The sequence below is a fragment of the Phycodurus eques genome, chromosome 1, assembly GCF_024500275.1.
Source record: "Phycodurus eques isolate BA_2022a chromosome 1, UOR_Pequ_1.1, whole genome shotgun sequence".
In the NCBI taxonomy this organism is placed as follows: Eukaryota; Metazoa; Chordata; class Actinopteri; order Syngnathiformes; family Syngnathidae; genus Phycodurus; species Phycodurus eques.
The window spans coordinates 26,493,636-26,512,076 of record NC_084525.1 but is presented as its reverse complement, the minus strand read 5'-3'; the positions used below and the strand labels follow the sequence as shown (position 1 = coordinate 26,512,076).

Below are 18,441 nucleotides of genomic sequence, written 5' to 3'. Positions count from 1 at the left end.
GGCACTGCACATCACCCTAAAAACACCATACCAACAGTGAAGTTCAGAGGTAGGAACATGATGGTGTGGGGCTGATTTTCAGTAAATGGTACTGGTAAACTTCACATTATTGAAGAAATTATGAATGGGCAAATGTACCGAGACATTTTTGACAAAAATCTGAAGCCATCTACGAGGATGATGAAAATGAAACGAGGGTGGACATTTCAGCAGGATAATGATCCAAAACATACTGCCAAGCAAACTCTCAATTGGTTTCAAAGAAAAAAAGTAAAGCTGCTTGAATGGCTCAGAATGAATGGCTGACTTGAATCCAATCAAAAATCTATGGAAAGAACTGAAACTCAAGGTCCATAAAAGAAGCCCACTGAACTTTCAAGATCTGAAGACTGCTTGTGTCACACCAGAGCAATGCATGCAACTAGTTTCTTCATACAGGATGCATCGTGAAGCTGTCATTGCAAACAAAAGCTTTTGTACAAAGTATTAAATAAATACCAGTTGGCATGTTCAATACCTTTTCCCTGTGTCATTTCAAAATTTTACACACAACTTACTTTCTGAGCTTATTTGACCTACTTTCTTTGTATGTATGGATTACTTGGGTTGTTCCCAATATCTGGTGAAATTTTCATGTCAGTAACACCTTTGGAAATATATTTGAGAAAATTGGTGACGTGTTAAATACTTATTTCAGCCGCTGTATTTGCTAAGCCAACTTTTTGAAGTATTTGGGATGAAATATTGTCTATATGGTGTCTCAGTAAACATGTGAAATATGAATTAAAATCGTCCACGCATTCCTGAGTTCCAGACGGTTTTCTGTCGAGAGGCCTGAAATCAGGTCATTAGAATTTCTCGTGCTTATCTACGTCACTAGCGAAGATCTCCTCTGCCCGCTACGCTCCCGAGTCAACGCTGTCAACATAACAAACACGTATGCCCTCACAAATGGGTTTTCTACACAGAATCAACCAATCAGAGGAAAGGGGGCGGTCTTACCCAACTATGGACAAAGCGGATACAAAACTGGGTCAAACAGAAGTAGCTGTCAGAGGGGCCTTTTATGGACACGTATGACAGAAACAAAGGTGTTTTTTTTAAAAAAAATTGAACGCACAATCCACCTCAACTGGCTCCTCTCGATGTGGAGGAGCACCAGCTTTACTCTGAGTCCCTCCCAGGGAATCAAACTCTGCATAGGTTTCTTAATTAAAGTGTACGTACACACAATAGCTGAAAAAGGCATTCGGCCAAAATCCTATCTAATCTTCCGTATGCACACAGGAACACCTGTAGGGAAAAGTAAAATAAATAAATTAATAAAGAATTGCCACCCATTGACAGTGATACCGCAACTGCACTGGAAAAAAAAAAGTCCATCCATCCATCCATTTTCTACCGCTTATCCGGGTCGGGTCGCGGGGGCAGTAGCTTTAGCAGGGCCGCCCATACTTCCCTCTCCCCAGCCACTTCATCCAGCTCTTCCAGGGGGATCCCGAGGCGTTCCCAGGCCAGCAGAAGGACGCAGTCTCTCCAGCGTGTCCTGGGTCGTCCCTGGGGTCTCCTCCCGGTGGGACGTGCCCGGAACACCTCACCAGGGAGGCGTCCAGGAGGCATCCGAATCAGATGCCCCAGCCACCTCATCTGGCTCCTCTCAATGCGGAGGAGCAGCGGCTCTACTCTGAGATCCTCCCGGATGACCGAGCTTCTCACCCTATCTCTAAGGGAGAGCCCGGACACCCTGCGGAGGAAACTTATTTCGGCCGCTTGTATCCGGGATCGCGTTCTTTCGGTCACGACCCACAGCTCATGACCATAGGTGAGGGTAGGAACGAAGATCGACCGGTAAATTGAGAGCTTCGCCTTTCGGCTTAGCTCCTTCTTTACCACAACAGACCGATACAAAGTCCGCATCACTGCAGACGCTGCACCAATCCACCTGTCGATCTCCCGTTCCATTCTTCCCTCACTCGTGAACAAGACCCCAAGATACTTGAACTCCTACACTTGGGGCAGAATCTCGTCCCCGACCTGGAGAGGGCATGCCACCCTTTTCCGACTGAGGACCATGGTCTCTGATTTGAAGGTGCTGATTCTCATCCCAGCCGCTTCACACTCGGCTGCGAACTGCTCCAGTGAGAGTTGGAGCTCACGGCTTGATGACGCCAACAGAACCACATCATCAGCAAAAAGCAGAGATGCAATACTGACGCCACCAAACCGGACCCCCTCTACGCCTTGGCTGCGCCTTGAAATTCTGTCCATAAAAGTTATGAACAGAATCGGCGACAAAGGGCAGCCTTGGCGGATCCCAACCCTCACCGGGAACGAGTCCGACTTACTGCCGGATATGCGGACCAAACTCTGACTCCGGTCGTACAGGGACTGAACAGCCCGTATCAGGGGGTTCGGTACCCCATACTCCCCGAGGGACACGGTCGAACGCCTTCTCCAAGTCCACAAAACACATGTAGACTGGTTGGGCGAACTCCCATGCACCCTCGAGGACCCTGCCGAGGGTGTAGAGCTGGTCCACTGTTCCACGGCCAGGACGAAAACCACACTGCTCCTCCTGAATCTGAGATTCGACTTCCCGACGGACCCTCCTCTCCAGCACCCCTGAATAGACCTTACCAGGGAGGCTGAGCAGTGTGATCCCCCTGTAGTTGGAACACACCCTCCGGTCCCCTTTCTTAAAAAGGGGGACCACCACCCCAGTCTGCCAATCCAGAGGCACTGTCCCCGATGTCCACGCGATGTTGCAGAGGCGTGTCAACCAGGACAGCCCCACAACATGAAGAGCCTTGAGGAACTCCGGGCGAATCTCATCCACCCCCGGGGCTTTGCCACCGAGGAGCTTTTTAACTACCTCGGTGACCTCAAACTCAGAGATAGGAGAGCCCGCGTCAGAGAACCCACTCTCTGCTTCCTCTTGGGAAGGCGTGTCGGTGGAATTGAGGAGGTCTTCGATGTATTCTCCCCACCGACTCACAACGTCCCGAGTCAAGGTCAGCAGCGCCCCATCCCCACTATACACAGTGTTGGTGGTGCACTGCTTTCCTCTCCTGAGACGTCGGATGATGGACCAGAATTTCCTCGAAGCCGTCCGGAAGTCTTTCTCCATAGCCTCACCGAACTCCTCCCATACCAGAGTTTTTGCTTCAGCGACCACCAGAGCTGCATTTCGCTTGGCCAGCCGGTGCCCATCAGCTGCCTCAGGAGTCCCACAGGCCAAAAAGGCCCAATACGACTCCTTCTTCAGCTTGACGGCATCCCTCACCGTTGGTGTCCACCAACGGGTTCGGGGATTGCCGCCACGACAGGCACCGACCACCTTACGGCCACAGCTCCGGTTCGGCCGCCTCAGCAATGGAGGCGTGGAACATGGTCCACTCGGACTCGATGTCCCCCGCCTCCCCCGGAACATGTGCAAAGTTCTGTCGGAGGTGGGAGTTGAAACTCCTTCTGACAGGGGATTCTGCCAGGTGCCAAGTGCACGTGTGGACACCCTTATGCTTGAACATGGTGTTCGTTATGGATAATCCGTGACGAGCACAGAAGTCCAATAACAGAACACCGCTCGGGTTCTGATCGGGGGTTGGGGCCGTTCCTCCCAATCACGCCCTTCCAGGTCTCACTGTCATTGCCCACGTGAGCATTGAAGTCCCCCAACAGAACAATGGAGTCCCCAGCGGGAGCACTCTCCAGCACCCCCTCCAAGGACTCCAAAAAGGGTGGGTACTCTGAACTGCTGTTTGGTGCATAGGCACAAACAACAGTCAGGACCCGTCCCCCAACCCGAAGGCGGAGGGAGGCTACCCTCTCGTCCACCGGGGTGAACCCCAACGTACAGGCACCGAGCCGGGGGGCAATAAGTATACCCACACCTGCTCGGCGCCTCTCACCGTGGGCAACTCCAGAGTGGAAGAGAGTCCAACCCCTCTCGAGAGGACTGGTACCAGAGCCCAAGCTGTGTGTGGAGGTGAGTCCGACTATATCTAGCCGGACCTTCTCGACATCACACACCAGCTCGGGCTCCTTCCCTGCCAGAGAGGTGACATTCCACGACCCTAGAGCCAGCTTCTGTAGCCGGGGATCGGATCGCCAAGGTCCCCGCCTTCGGCCACCGCCCAGCTCACACTGCACCCGACCCCTATGGCCCCTCCCAGAGGTGGTGAGCCCATGGGAAGGGGGACCCACGTTACCCTTACGGGCTGTGCCCGGCCGGGCCCCATGGGTGCAGGCCCGGCCACCAGGCGCTCTCCTTCGAGGCCTGGCTCCAGTGGGGGACCCCAGTGACCCGCGTCCGGGCAAGGGAAAACGAATTCCAATGTTTGTCGTCATCATTAGGGGTCTTTGAGCCGTGCTTTGTCTGGTCCCTCACCTAGGACCTGTTTGTCATGGGTGACCCTGCCAGGGCACAAAGCCCCAGACAACGTAGCTCCTAGGATCACTGGGACACGCAAACCCCTCCACCACGACAAGGTGACGGCTCAAGGAGGGGGGGGGGAGTCCTCAATGTAATACAGTAATATAATTTTATTATTTTCAAGGAGAAAAGGGGAACTCAGGCAGCACGGTGGCCGACTGGTTAGATCGTCAGCCTCACAGTTCTGAGGACCCGGGTTCAATCCCCGGTCCCGCCTGTGTGGAGTTTGCATGTTCTTCCTGTGTCTGCGTGGGTTTTCTCCGGGCACTCCGGTTTCCTCCCACATCCCAAAAACATGCATTAATTGGAGACTCAAAATTGCCCATAGGTGTGACTGTGAGTGCAACTGGTTGTTTGTTTGTATGTGCCCTGCGATTGGCTGGGAACCAGTTCAGGGTGTACCCCGCCTCCTGCCCGATGACAGCTGGGATAGGCTCCAGCACGCCCGCGACCCGAGTGAGGAGAAGCGGCTCAGAAAATGGATGGATGGAAAAGGAGAACTCACACCAGTTTACCACATTTTAGTCATGTGCAACCGATGATAAAATTAAGGGCTTTGTTTTTCAATGTGGTGGCATAATGCACAAATCGAGACAGCGACATGGCTGAGAAATTAAACCGAAGAGCACTGTTCAGTCTTTTATTGCAAATAAAATACCGTATGTGAACAAAAAAGGTGATTTATTACTTATTACTTCATTATTTCCGTTGGAAGCGGTCGTTGAGAGTTCCTGGAACGCAACCAGCCAGCCCCCTCCTCTTCCCCGCACACGGCACACGCCAAATGCAAGTGTAAAGTGTAAAAATGCATTCGTAAAGTTGAGAGAGATGACTGTATCGATAGCAGACTCTGTTATCGATACAAAATCCACCAGTAATCCTTAGATTACGGTTGTAGGGCTGTGGACCGGATATCGTGAGGCTAGGAATCAGTTGCCTGAAGGTTTATGGTTTTCATCTCGAAAAACAAGCGCGAGAGGTCTCGCACTGTCCTCCGGGGGTAACGTTATGTTTACAACCAAAGACAGCAGTGGTGGATACTAGCGACACCACTAGCTTAACTACATTTCTCCGTAGTGTCACCATTTCATCATCAAATAGCAAATGCTGACCTCGACTCGACTCACATTGAATGCGACGTCACGTTACGTACCTTATCACAAGTCTGCCCTCGACAAGGGCTCACACTCAGTGTAAGGATTTGCGTGTATCACAATGGTCTAAATTTAAATGTACAGGCGAGTTACTCATCTTGAGTTAGTCCTGCTTTTTTTTTTTTTTTTTTTGGTATCATGAATTAGTCCAAAATCAGATTTAATAAATCGCCTACCTCTAGGACTGCACGATTATGGCCAAAATAATAATCACAATTATTTTGACTCAATATTGGAATTATGATTATTAATCAAGATTATTCCTCATGTTGGGAAAAATCATTAATTTTACTGCACTACTTTTTAACAAACAATCTGTAAATCTTTTCAGTTCAGAAACCTTTGAGTTAAAAAAAAAAAAAGAAAGTACTTTACTAAGGGTTAACTGAATAAATGTGCTATTACAAAGTGCAATTACGATTTGTAACTTAATGGAAGCAAATACAGTTGCATAAAAGGCACTAACATAAAAGGCACTAACATTAGTCTGTTTCATTTGAAAATACCCACCGTCAATATAATGAATTGTCAAGGGCGGGTACGTCTTGGTTGTTAAGCTTGGTCAGTTGTGCACTGTCACAAACAGCAAAGAACTCAACAGTTGTCATTTCCCTCTCTATTTACTCCTGTTTTTTTTTTTTCATTGCGGTCAGGGCAGCCGAAAAGTTGAAGTCAAGGTAGCCGCAACAACGATTGAGAATAGTGTCTTACCGTGTCACGACGGCTCTCCGCCAACATGCTGAGAGGTCCAACTTCAAAATAAAAGCGACATAGATTACTACATTGGACATCAATGCCATTTTAAGCTTTTATTTTGAAGTTCCCACATCCCAAAAACATGCATAGTACGTTATTGACGACTCTAAATTGCACATAGGTATGCATGTCAGTGTGAATGATTGTTTGTCTTTGTGCACCCAGCGATTGGCTGGCGACCAGTTCAGGGTGTACCCTGCGTCTCGCCCGAAGGTTGCTGGGATAGGCTCCACCACGCCCCGGCCCTGATGAGGATAGGCGCTACGGAAAATGGATGGATGGATAGACCACAAATTTTGAAACAAACACAAATGCTGATTTAGCCTATCAGCTTCTGACACCGCTTTCTGTCTTTTTCAATATATTTTTTTTAATATTTAGTGACTATCCTAAACATTACTGCACTAGATCACTTGGTGGCGCTCTAGAATGATGTTATGGAAATGCCGTATTTTATATACGAACGGGCAGGCCCATTCATGGACAGCACACAGGTCGACTGAGCCATAGAGAAAGGAGAAAGCATGCGGGTTTGGAAGGAGGAGGGGGAGGCCGGACACGCATTTAGCCTACGTCATATCGAAGCGATGACGGCTTTGTTGTATGCTGAATTCCAGCATTTGGGGGTGCCAGAAATCGCAGATTTTAGCTTTAATTGTAACAAGTGCCAAGATTTATGCTGGTGCTTGATTCTTACTGAAGTCTTCCACTAGTCTGATTACGTCATGACTCACCTTCCTACGTATATTCTTTTAACACCTCGAGTTGAGGCTGCTCCTCCGTTTGAAATAAGGGTGAAAAAAAAAGCCAAAGATAGTCTGCATGAGGAGAGAAGGTGTGTGTGAATGTGATGACTGACTGGTGGTGAAAATCGGGAGAGGCTGAGCGTGGAGCTGCCATTCTGCAAAAGGTTGCAGAAAAATGAGATTCCCCCTCCTGCCCCTGACTTAATAATGCAGGTCTGGGGAGAGAGTAAACACACACCAGACCCATTTAAAACTCAGTCTAGATCACCTTTTGGACGATAAATTACAGTTGAAGGGTTTTCAATGCAACCCATCACACATATCTGAGATAGACGGACGGACGGACAGGTGATAGATAGATAGATAGATAGATAGATAGATAGATAGATAGATAGATAGATAGATAGATAGATAGATAGATAGATAGATAGATAGATAGATAGATAGATAGATAGATAGATAGATAGATAGATAGATAGATAGATAGATAGATAGATAGATAGATAGATAGATAGATAGATAGATAGATAGATAGATAGATAGAGTGCCGTGAAATAGTATTTGCCTCTCCTTTCCCCAAATTCTTATTTTTTTGCATAGTTTCCCCACTTTAATGTTTACATTTTTTTTTAAATCAAATAAATATAACGCAAGTCAAAATAAATTGCAGCTTTTAAATTGTGATTTTATTTACTAAAGGAACAAAATATATTAAAAGTTACCTGGCCCTGTGTGAAAAAGTAATTGCCCCCTATACCTGATAAGTTGCCCGGGCACCTGCCCTTTTGACCTTGATGCCCAAGGTGCCCCTATGTCAGTTTTTTTTTTTTAATGCATATTTTTATTACTTTATTTATTTATTTATTTTTAACATATGCGCGAGTGCATGAGGCCTTTCATCAATAAAATTGAACAAATAAACAATAAAATGTAATACTAGTAATGTAACCGCGCTGAACAGAACGCATTAAGATATAATAGCTATGTAGCTATTTTAATGAAACATAAAAAGCCACTGCTTTGCACATATTTATGGAAAATCCATCCAGCCATCCGTTTTCCAAACTGCTTATCCTCACCAGGGTCGCGGGTATGCTGGTCGCCAGCAAATCGCAGGCCACACATAAACAAACAACCATTCGCACTCACATTCACACCAACGGACAATTTAGAGTCTTTAATTAACCTACAATGCATGTTTTTGGAATGCGGGAGGAAACAGGCACACAGTCACACGCAGACACAGGGAGAACATGCAAACTTCACACAGAGAGGCCGGATTTGAACCCAGGACCTCAGAACTGTAAGGCGGATGTGCTAACCACTCAACTACCGTGCCGCCCATTTATGGAACATTGTTATGAAAATGATTGATCACAGTATCACATTAGAATTTTGAGTTAAGGTTTTGGTGGGCCTTACAATTTCAAATTGAGCTCTGGACTGGCACTCTTTCTTGGGGAATGATTGGGTTAGCGTTTGATTCAAAACATGTAAAAAAAAAAATGAAAAAAACAGGCAAAAATGTTGATCACTTTTCCAAAAGCTGAACTCCATGAATGTCTTGTTTTGTTTGAAACACAAAGGTAACACAAATAAGGAAATCAAAAAGTAGTCAGATTTGGCTAAAAATCTAAATTATTTATTATTTGTATTTTTTATTTTTATCCTTTTCACTTCCTTTCCATCATGTGCCATAATTGGACAGTTAAGCCAGTAGTGATTTAACATTGTATTCTAACGCAATAGAAGTTCAATTTGCATTAATGCATTTTCCTTTTATGATGATGGTCTGGTAAATTCAGTCCAGATGTTATGAATGTATTGTTGAGATATTTTATTTACTGACCTGCAGAAGGTGCTTAATTAATGCTGTGCTGTGTACAGCGAATGTGATGAGTCTAACATCAATTTCAAAATTGTGTGTTTTATTGAAAGCAAAAACAGTTCTAGAGAATAAATCCACTAACATATACAGAGCTCCAGGCATGACATGGGAATTTTATTTTGGCCACAATATAGTTGTGACATGCACACAAAATGCTAACATATGACCACAAAATAGGTGAAATTTGTGCCTAAAATACTAATTGGTGAGTTTGTTATCATTCCCATTAACAACTAAGCAAATGGTGCACACCTTTTCTCGAAACTACAATTCCTGGTGTCCTTAAGGCAAGTGTCTTTTCGTATTCTGTTTTCATGAATAGCCTGCAATGCCATGCTAAGTCGTTTCAAACTCTTGTTCCATATGCCCCCCTTTTTTGAACAGCTCTGGGGGTAATCGGGTCAGTGAAAATGAACTCCGCTTCATAATATTTGATTAGCCACAGTTAATTCATGATTTAACAAGAAGGGCAATTACTTTTTCTCACAGGGCCAGGTAGATTTGAATACTAGTTTTTTTCCCCCGCCTTAATAAATAAAATTACCATTTTCAAAACTGCATTTTATGTTTAGCTTTGTCTGATATTTACATTTGTTTGATGATCTTAAACATTAAAGTTGGGAAACTATGCAAAAAACATATGCATTCTTTATGTTTAGGAGCAGTGGTCATGGCCTTTGTGGTCTGCTGGCTGCCTTACCACGCCCGCCGCCTCATGTTCTGCTACGTCTCTGACTGGTCCGAGTGAGTAATGGCTCTTTCTCTCTCAGCATCTCCTTGAGTGTCACCGCGCACCGCGTGTCTGAACACGACTATGTTACGTACAAACAAACACATATTGGCTGTAGTTGCCTCTTGGAAGGCCATCAGTTAAGAGAATCTGCCAACGGGAGGATTCATCTTGTTGATTGGATTACCCCCATTTAACGTTCTCATCATGCCTCCTGTTTCTGCTCCTCCATGTAATGATTAGCATTCGTAATCCTCCTGTTACCTTTCAATTTGTTGATATCTTTTATCCTTTGGGTCAATTTGATCTGACCAAACCTGTGTCAGGTTCCTTTATTTGTTTGTTGTTGATCTAAATATCACATTCAATTTAAATAAAGCAGACACACCACCACCACTCCTTGAGCGACTTACTGCTCAACCCCATGTAGGGTTGTATCTGGGTCACATTCAAGTCTTGGCAGCTGTCCCCATTCGTGCACCTCCCCTCTAAATGTGTTGTCTCTATTAAAAGATTATTGGTGTGATGAGGATTTCTAATGCTGGTTGTGTCTTGGACATTGCTAACAGCGTATCTATAATCAGTTAGCTGACATTAGCAATGTTAACTCTACCTGGCCGTTCATTAGGGGTGACATACCACAATAACTTTCCAATTTTGGAAAGTAGTGTGTTTGCTGCTAGTCAAGAGACAATGCGGGGTGGGGGACAGAGGGAATCAGTCTCTGAAGAGGATGGCTTATCATCAGACACAGTCTCCTTTAGGTCACTTTTGCTGTCAAAAAGAGGTAACAGCACCTCATTGATTTAAAAACAAAAACACTTTCCTTAGAAGTCATTTGCACTTGAGAGAGAGAGCAGAAAGCAAGAACAAACAGCACCAAGACAAATTATTTAGAATTGGTCATGCAACGTGTGAACCAACATAGTTCTTGCACTACTACAGTTATGGTTATGTTACTTTTAGGACCAACAACCACAACAAATGTGTGTAAAATATTGACATTTGTGTATGTTTTATACCGCCTGGGGTCGAAATGAGCCAAAAGAGCGCCCATGCGTACAACATCTGCGGTCCCTTCTAAAGCGACATGCTTCAATCAACCCTTCACGATAAAGTCAACTCCTGACAAGTTCAAGTCTGCTTTGTGGAAATTGCCAGTCGAGGCAGATGGCCGCTCCACACTGAATGTCGGGTCTGCTTGAGGTTTCTTTGAAAGAGGCAGTTTTTTCTTGCCTCTGTCGCCGAGTGCTTGCTCAGTTGGATTTTAATGAGTGAGGAGTGTGATCTTTGACCTGCTCCATGTGTAAAGTGCCCTGAGAGAACTTCTGTTATGATGCGATTCGATGTGATGTGTGTGATTTGGCACAATATATTTAGAATTCAATTGAATCTGTACCGGACATTATAGACATACCAAGTTCATTTCTTTGTTTGCTTAGTTGTCCCCTCTAAAGTATGAAAAGCCATGATATATGAAGCAAAAAAAATATGTTAATCATAGTAGTAACCGCACTCTTTTACTACGAAGCCACGCTGTTGTAACATGTACAGAATGTGGTTTGGCCTTGTCGTGCTGAAATAAGCACGGGCGTCCATGAAGAAGTCATTGCTTGGATGGCAGCATATTTTCTCCAAAACCTGTATGTATCTTTCAGCATTAATGGTGCCTTCACAGATGTGTAAGTTACCCATGCCATTGGCACTAACACAGCCCCTTTCCATCACAGATGTTGGCTTTTGAAGTTTGCGTCCATAACAGTGCAGATTCTAAGTTAATGATTATTTGCTAAAAACATAGTTTATCAGTTTGAACATTAAATATCTTGTCTTTGTAGTGTATTCCATTAAATATAGGTTGAACATGATTTGCATATCATTGTATTATGTTTTTATTTGTTTAACACAACGTCCCAACTTCATTGGAATTGGGGTTGTATATTTAGAGACGTTAACCAATAATAATGAGGATTAAACTACGTGTTGTTTCTAAATTTGAATTTAATTTTGCACTACATCTTTTTTTCTTCTTTATTGTCATCCTTTTTATAAAAAATAAGTTAACAGCTGTTTAGTAATAGCAGTAATTTGTGCATCAACCTGATGACACGGGTCGAACGTGTAAATCTGACTTTGTGGTGTGCATACCATTCTTATTTTTAATATCATTGCCAACTAGTATTGGGAGTAATTTATTTTGACACAAGTTCAGCAACTAGCGCTTTTTTCTGTAACGCTTTACTAAACTCATAGTATTTTGGTAATATTATTTCTCATTCACACGTCCAGTATTTTAATTTTGTGGTTTCCAAACATGTCTACTAAAATGCTTCTGATAGCACTTTAACATGATTTGCTTCTTCCTTCTACACTTCACTGAGTTGGCACATGTTGCTCCTCTCACCATGACTGAGGTTTCTGTTTAGCACCATTTATTTTAATATGTGGTTATAAAAAAATGAACTGGTAATGTTTTATTTTGTAAGCAACACAAAAGTAGTGTAACGTAATGTGTATTACTCATAGAATGTATTATTGCAAGAGTAACTAGTAATGTTACATTTTGGAAGAAGCTAAACACCACAATGTTCGCTTCGTCATATTGTACTACGTGACCAAGACTACTTTATCGCAATTCACCCCAAATCATTTAAAGCTCTGTGGATGTGCAGAAGGCCACAATGATTTTGGGGGTTATTTTGTTGTTGTTCTTTTTTTTTTTTTGGAACCTTGGGGTACAATATCTGCTCCATATAAACCAATCTAATTTTATTAGTACTGCCCCCTCTGGTGTAATACGCCAAATCTTGGACCCCAAAGCAGCCTTCAATGTTTTTTTTTATTTTTTTTATTGTATTTATTTGTTTGTTTTTTGTCCTGTTCGGCTGCTAGGTCAAGCAGAAAGGAGGATCTGTATCCATTTTATGCCGGAACAATTTTACTGTGCCACAGTGGCGTTTTTAAGGTGCCACAGTGGTTCTTTGTATTCTGGTGAATTTTTATTGAAAATTCAGTCGGACAGAACAAAGTTTTAAAGGGGCGTGACAGAAAAAACAAAAGGGAGGGACAGTGAAAGGATAACTAAATAACATAGGAAGAGAAGACAACAAAGACAGGACATTAGCTGTCTGGAAAATGAAGAAAATAAATCATTATATGCCTAGTACAATGACACATTAAATGAAAGTATTGTATGGGTCAGTAGTGCTACACCCTCTGTGGGAAGGACAGGACAATATAGGACAGGACAAGGACAGGAGGGGAAGCCTGTTGGACATAGGTAGTGCACACGGATGCACGGCTGAAGTGTGGTGGGAGTTGCTATGTAAATTCTAAATATCTATAGAAACAGAGTGCAAGGGAGAGGATACCCAGGAAGCTCGCATAGTTATAAGAGTTATACAAGTACCTTTAACACAACGTCCCAACTCCATTGGAATTGGGGTTGTATATCGTAATGAGTCCCAGAGGTGAGTATCTGCGGACACATGCAAATGAATTGACACGGTCTCGCATGCACAGTAACCTTTTGAAGTGACCCGTACTTGTTGTGCCCTCACCGTGGCCCGAGAGCGGCCCGGTGGACGGGACACCACCCATACGGAGCCACCCAAGGCGGTCCATCGGCACCACCGAGGCACCCCAAAACCGGCCCACCCGCAGGAGGCCGCAGGGGCCCAAATCCACCCCATACGCACAGTTTTATTGAACAGAAGGAGCATGTAGATGCTATATACAGACGCAAACCACTGAACAGCAAACATTGACAACAAACAATCAAAAAATATATAAGTGAGGTAAACAGTAAAAATTTAAGAGATGGAAAGAGCCACAGCGGAAGGAAGATGCCAACAAATAATCAAGAAAAAAATCTTCACCACACAAGAAAACAAAAACTAGCACAACAGAATGAACTAAATATTAACTACACAAGTTAAGAATATACAAGAAAACAAAAACATGAAAAGTACTATCGACAGGAACAAAAAAAAAAGGGAAAAAAAAGAAAGTTCGTTGCTGGAACATGGACGACACAAAGCAAACTATCAAAACTGGAACAGGCAAAGGTGACAAGTAAGCAACAGTCTCCTTTCCTCTTTTCTTCTGCTTAAGAAGCCGGGTGATTGACATTGACTCCAAGTGTGTGCAGGTGACTCCGCCCATCCACATTCACTGAGGCGACTGGTAAAACAAAGCACAACAGAGCAGAGCAGAGAGATAATTGGATCATGACATCTAGTGTGCATGTCTTAAGGCTGCCGCACACCGAGCAACACCGACAAACCCTACTGAACTGTCGTGCAGTATGCGTAGTTTGGCAAATGATTTCATGAATAGCCGATCAGTTTGCCACAGTTTTTGCCGCTATTCAAAATTTTAATCGCCGGCGCACATTGTCGCAATGTTGCAGATTTACAGCCAATCACATGATGGGTATGTTCAAATGAATGGAGTCAGCGAAACTCCTTCAAAATATCCACACACACTTGCTTTTATTCTCAACTACATCCACTCTTCAGCAACCCGCTTCTTTCTTAACCATGAATCTATCTTTTTTTGGTTGTGGAAATGTGATCAAGTACAATATAATGTATATAAAGCATCAAACGCCTATACTAGGCTCGCTGTTCGGGCATCCATATATCTACTCGCTCAATGTGGGGTGGGGGGTGTCGGCAACTCTTATTTTTATGCGATGGTCCGTTCCAATCGGGTTTGACCGGATCGTGCAGTGTGCAGTAAGCCTTAGCCTGACGGTGGCAGTAGTGTTACACAGGTACAAGCATAAGCATAAGGAGACTTAACTCCAGCAGTTTTAATTGCTTCCACTGAAGAGGGAGAATACAGTTTATGCCTGAGAGTATTGGTGAATGTTCGATTTGCCCATGACTGTATGAAAAGACACATTACACCTTTTTTTCTTGACTGTCTGACATAAAATCTGACTAAAGTTTTCCTGTTTTAGGTCAATTAGGATTAGCTAAATTATTTCTATTTGCTAAATTCCAGAATAGTGAGAGGATGTTTTTTTACGACAAATATATCTAAAAGACAATACAGTCATGCTAAAAATATTGACACCCCAAAGAACACTTTGCCTTTAATTTAGAGAGATGTTATATATCTTACTAACTAAACACTGCACATTTGTGGAGGGCACAAACAAATACGAGAGAAAACAACAACTTTCCAACCTCACTGTAGGAAATAAATAACTGGAAACATCACAAAGTAACACAGATTCACAGCAAATATAACATCATCTTTTCGGAAAGATGGGGGTGTGCGCTTGAGCAGAATTTGAGAAGTTAACATTTCAACTTGGAGTTCATCGAAAAATTCATGAATATTAAATGAAGCTAATGAAACGGGGATAAAATAATTAAATAAAATCTTCATCCTTTAGGGGAAATACTGCAGTTGCAGTACATAGTCCGAACTGTAATCGAAGACTCTAACTGTTTAAAGGTGCGAACGTGAGTGGGCATGTTTGTCTAAATGTGCCCTGTGATTGACTGGCGACCAGTCCAGCGTTGTCCTGCCTCTCGCCCAAAGTCAGCTGAGATAGGTTCCATCACACCTACAACCCTTAATGAAGAATAAGCGGTATAGTAAATGGATGGCTGGATGGATTGAATTCATGGTTTCTGGATGAATGGCAGAATGTAAAGCTGGACTAGAAAATAATGAGACTGCACTGAACTTTGTCACATTGAAATGCACAAATCCAGTGGAACGTCAAGTCAACTGACTGCCAAAGTATCAAAATGATTTATTCTTTTATGGCTCCATTTTTAAAAAACGTATTCACTCTAACATAACATGCTGATGCTAGCAGTAATTCCACAATTGACAAAATAATTAAGGATCAACATTTGTTTAATCATGCTTGTTTCAAATGTAGTCATAATTGTCAGTTTTGTAGCTAATGATTCATATTCTTTCAGAGTTCTTCCAGTGCTAATGCTGCATGTGTCCACCTCCCTTCCATGTACAAAACACAGAAAGTATATATTTATAATGAAACGGTCACGCTCAAAACAATCCCTGGTTTCTTCCTCCCTCCTGTACTCATTCATCCTTAATGTCGCACCCGTATGCTGACAGGCACACGCATCATTGACTGTATACACCTTTGTACAAGACCCTTGTCTCCGGCCTCCATCTCTACGAAAACAATTGATCAATAGAGTGGACTCGTAACTGAGATGATGTACCGCCACAACATATCGATGTGTTATGACTTGGAGTTTAGCTTTACCTATATTGCATGTTTATTGCCTGTCTGTCCCATGTCACACAGTTCCTCCATGGAGTCCCAATTGGATTATTATATTATTATATCGACTATTAAAGAGTCATTAAAATGCAGCCCTATGGGGGGCACAAGCCAGTGCAAACTGTAGGCCAGTCACAAGCCCGGATAAATGCAGAGGGTTGCGTCAGTAAGGGCATCCGGTTTAAAACTGCAGCAGGTTAGGGTGATTAAGGATAGAGATGGAAATATATTGACTGGTGCCAGTAGTGTGCTAGATAGATGGAAAGAATACTTTGAGGAGTTGATGAATGAGGAAAATGAGAGAGAAGCGAGAGTAGAAGAGGCAAGTGTGGTGGACCAGGAAGTGGCAATGAATAGTAAGGGAGCAGTTAGAAAGGCATTAAAGAGGATGAAAAATGGAAAGGCAGTTGGTCCTGATGACATTCCTGTGGAGGTATGGAAGCATCTAGGAGAGGTGGCTGTGGAGTTTTTGACCAGCTTGTTCAATAGAATTATAGTACGTGAGAAGATGCCTGAGGAAGGGAGGAAAAGTGTGCTGGTGCCCATTTTTAAGAACAAGGGTGATGGGCAGAGCTGTGGGAACTATAGAGGAATAAAGTTGATGAGCCACACAAGGAAGTTATGGGAAAGAGTAGTGGAGGCTAGACTCGGGACAGAAGTGAATATTTGCGAACAACAGTATGGTTTCTTGCCTAGAAAGAGTACCACAAATGCATTATTTGCCTTGAGGATGTTGATGGAAATGTACAGAGAAGGTCAGAAGGTGCTACATTGTGTCTTTGTAGATCTAGAGAAAGCCTATGACAGAGTACCCAGAGAGGAACTGTGGTACTGCATGTGGAAGTCTGGAGTGGCAGAGAAGTATGTTAGAATAATACAGGACATGTACGAGGGCAGCAGAACAGCGGTGAGGTGTGCTGTAGGTGTGACAGATGAATTTAAGGTGGAGGTGGGACTGCATCAGGGATCAGCCCTGAGCCCCTTCCTGTTTGCAGTGGTGATGGATAGGCTGACAGATGAGGTTAGACTGGAATCCCCGTGGACCATTATGTTTGCAGATGACATTGTGATCTGCAGTGAAAGCAGGGAGCAGGTGGGGGAACAGGTAGAAAGATGGAGGCATGCACTGGAAAGCAGAGGAATGAAGATTAATCAAAGTAAGACAGAATATATGTGCATGAATGAGAGTGGTGGTGGTGGAAGAGTGAGGCTACAGGGAGAAGAGGTAGCAAGGGCGGATGACTTTAAATACTCGGGGTCAACCGTCCAGAGCAATGGTGAGTGTGGTCAGGAAGTGAAGAAACGGGTCCAAGCGGGTTGGAACGGGTGGAGGAAGGTGCCAGGTGTGTTATGTGACAAAAGAGTCTCTGCTAGGATGAAGGGCAAAGTTTATAAAACAGCGGTGAGGCCAGCCATGATGTAGGGGTTAGAGACAGTGGCACTGAAGAGACAACAGGAAGCAGAGCTGGAGGTTTCGGAAATGAAGATGTTGAGGTTTGCTCTCGGAATGACCAGGTTGGATAAAATTCGAAATGAGCTCATCAGAGGGACAGCCGAAAGAACAAGATCGAGGATACAAGCGGCCAAAATATGTTTCTTCCACAGGGTGTCCGGGCTCTCCCATTGAGATAGGGTGAGAAGCACGGTCTTCTGGGAGGGGTTCAGAGTCGAGCTGCTGCTCCTCCACATTGAGAGGAAGCAGATGAGGTTGCTCAGGCATCTGGTTAGGTGCCTCCTTGATGGTTCTCTGGTGACGTGTTCCGGAGGAGGAGGCCCCTAGAATGACCCAGGACGATGTATGCCTTTTTTGCTGGAACAGTTTTGCTGTGCAACAGGGGAGTTTGAAATACTCCCTCTGCTTAGTTTTTTTTTAATTCTGATGTTTGTTGAAAATGGAGCTGGACAGAAAGGGGTTTTAGAGGACAGACAGAGGGATAGAACGGACAAGGGGAATAGGGGTTCGAACTACAGCAGAACAATAGTTAGACAGTCTCGATATTTGACCACAAGTAACGCTACAACAGTCAAATCGTGTTCTTATTTGTGGATGAAGGGGCAGGGGTTGCACCCGGTGCTGACATGCAACAACAAACGTACAGGACAAGATAATAGAGGACAGAAAAGGGGAGGACAAGACAGGATGTGGGAAATGTGCTACTGATTAGTGGTATGGTGGGACACTTTTTATTGTGTCTAAACACCTGTAAGAACCTGTGAGCTGATATATTTATATAACCTGTGTTATTGTTAGTTGTCGCAGCATAAGCAATTCAAGGAACTTATTTGTGAATGAACACCATATCACATGCATGTTAGTAAACTGGTGTATGGAGTTGCTGAGCTGGCATATTGAGGAAAAGTGTGCCGAGCCCGCCCCTCCATCCGTGAGGGGGGGCCAAGCCAGTGAGCCCTTCCTGCGGTTGACCCAGCCAGGGCGACGCCATCCACTCCTCAT

General features: G+C 44.0%; 1 protein-coding gene across 1 annotated transcript in view; it reads left to right on the top strand.

Annotated features, from left to right (window-relative positions):
* ntsr1 (neurotensin receptor 1 (high affinity)) overlaps positions 1 to 18,441 on the top strand; it is a 58,596-nt gene that overhangs the window by 34,974 nt on the left and 5,181 nt on the right. Inside the window, exon 3 of the mRNA XM_061696517.1 lies at positions 9,636 to 9,720. Within this exon, the coding sequence (XP_061552501.1) occupies positions 9,636 to 9,720 (85 nt within the window). The remainder of the gene's footprint in view (positions 1 to 9,635; positions 9,721 to 18,441) is intronic.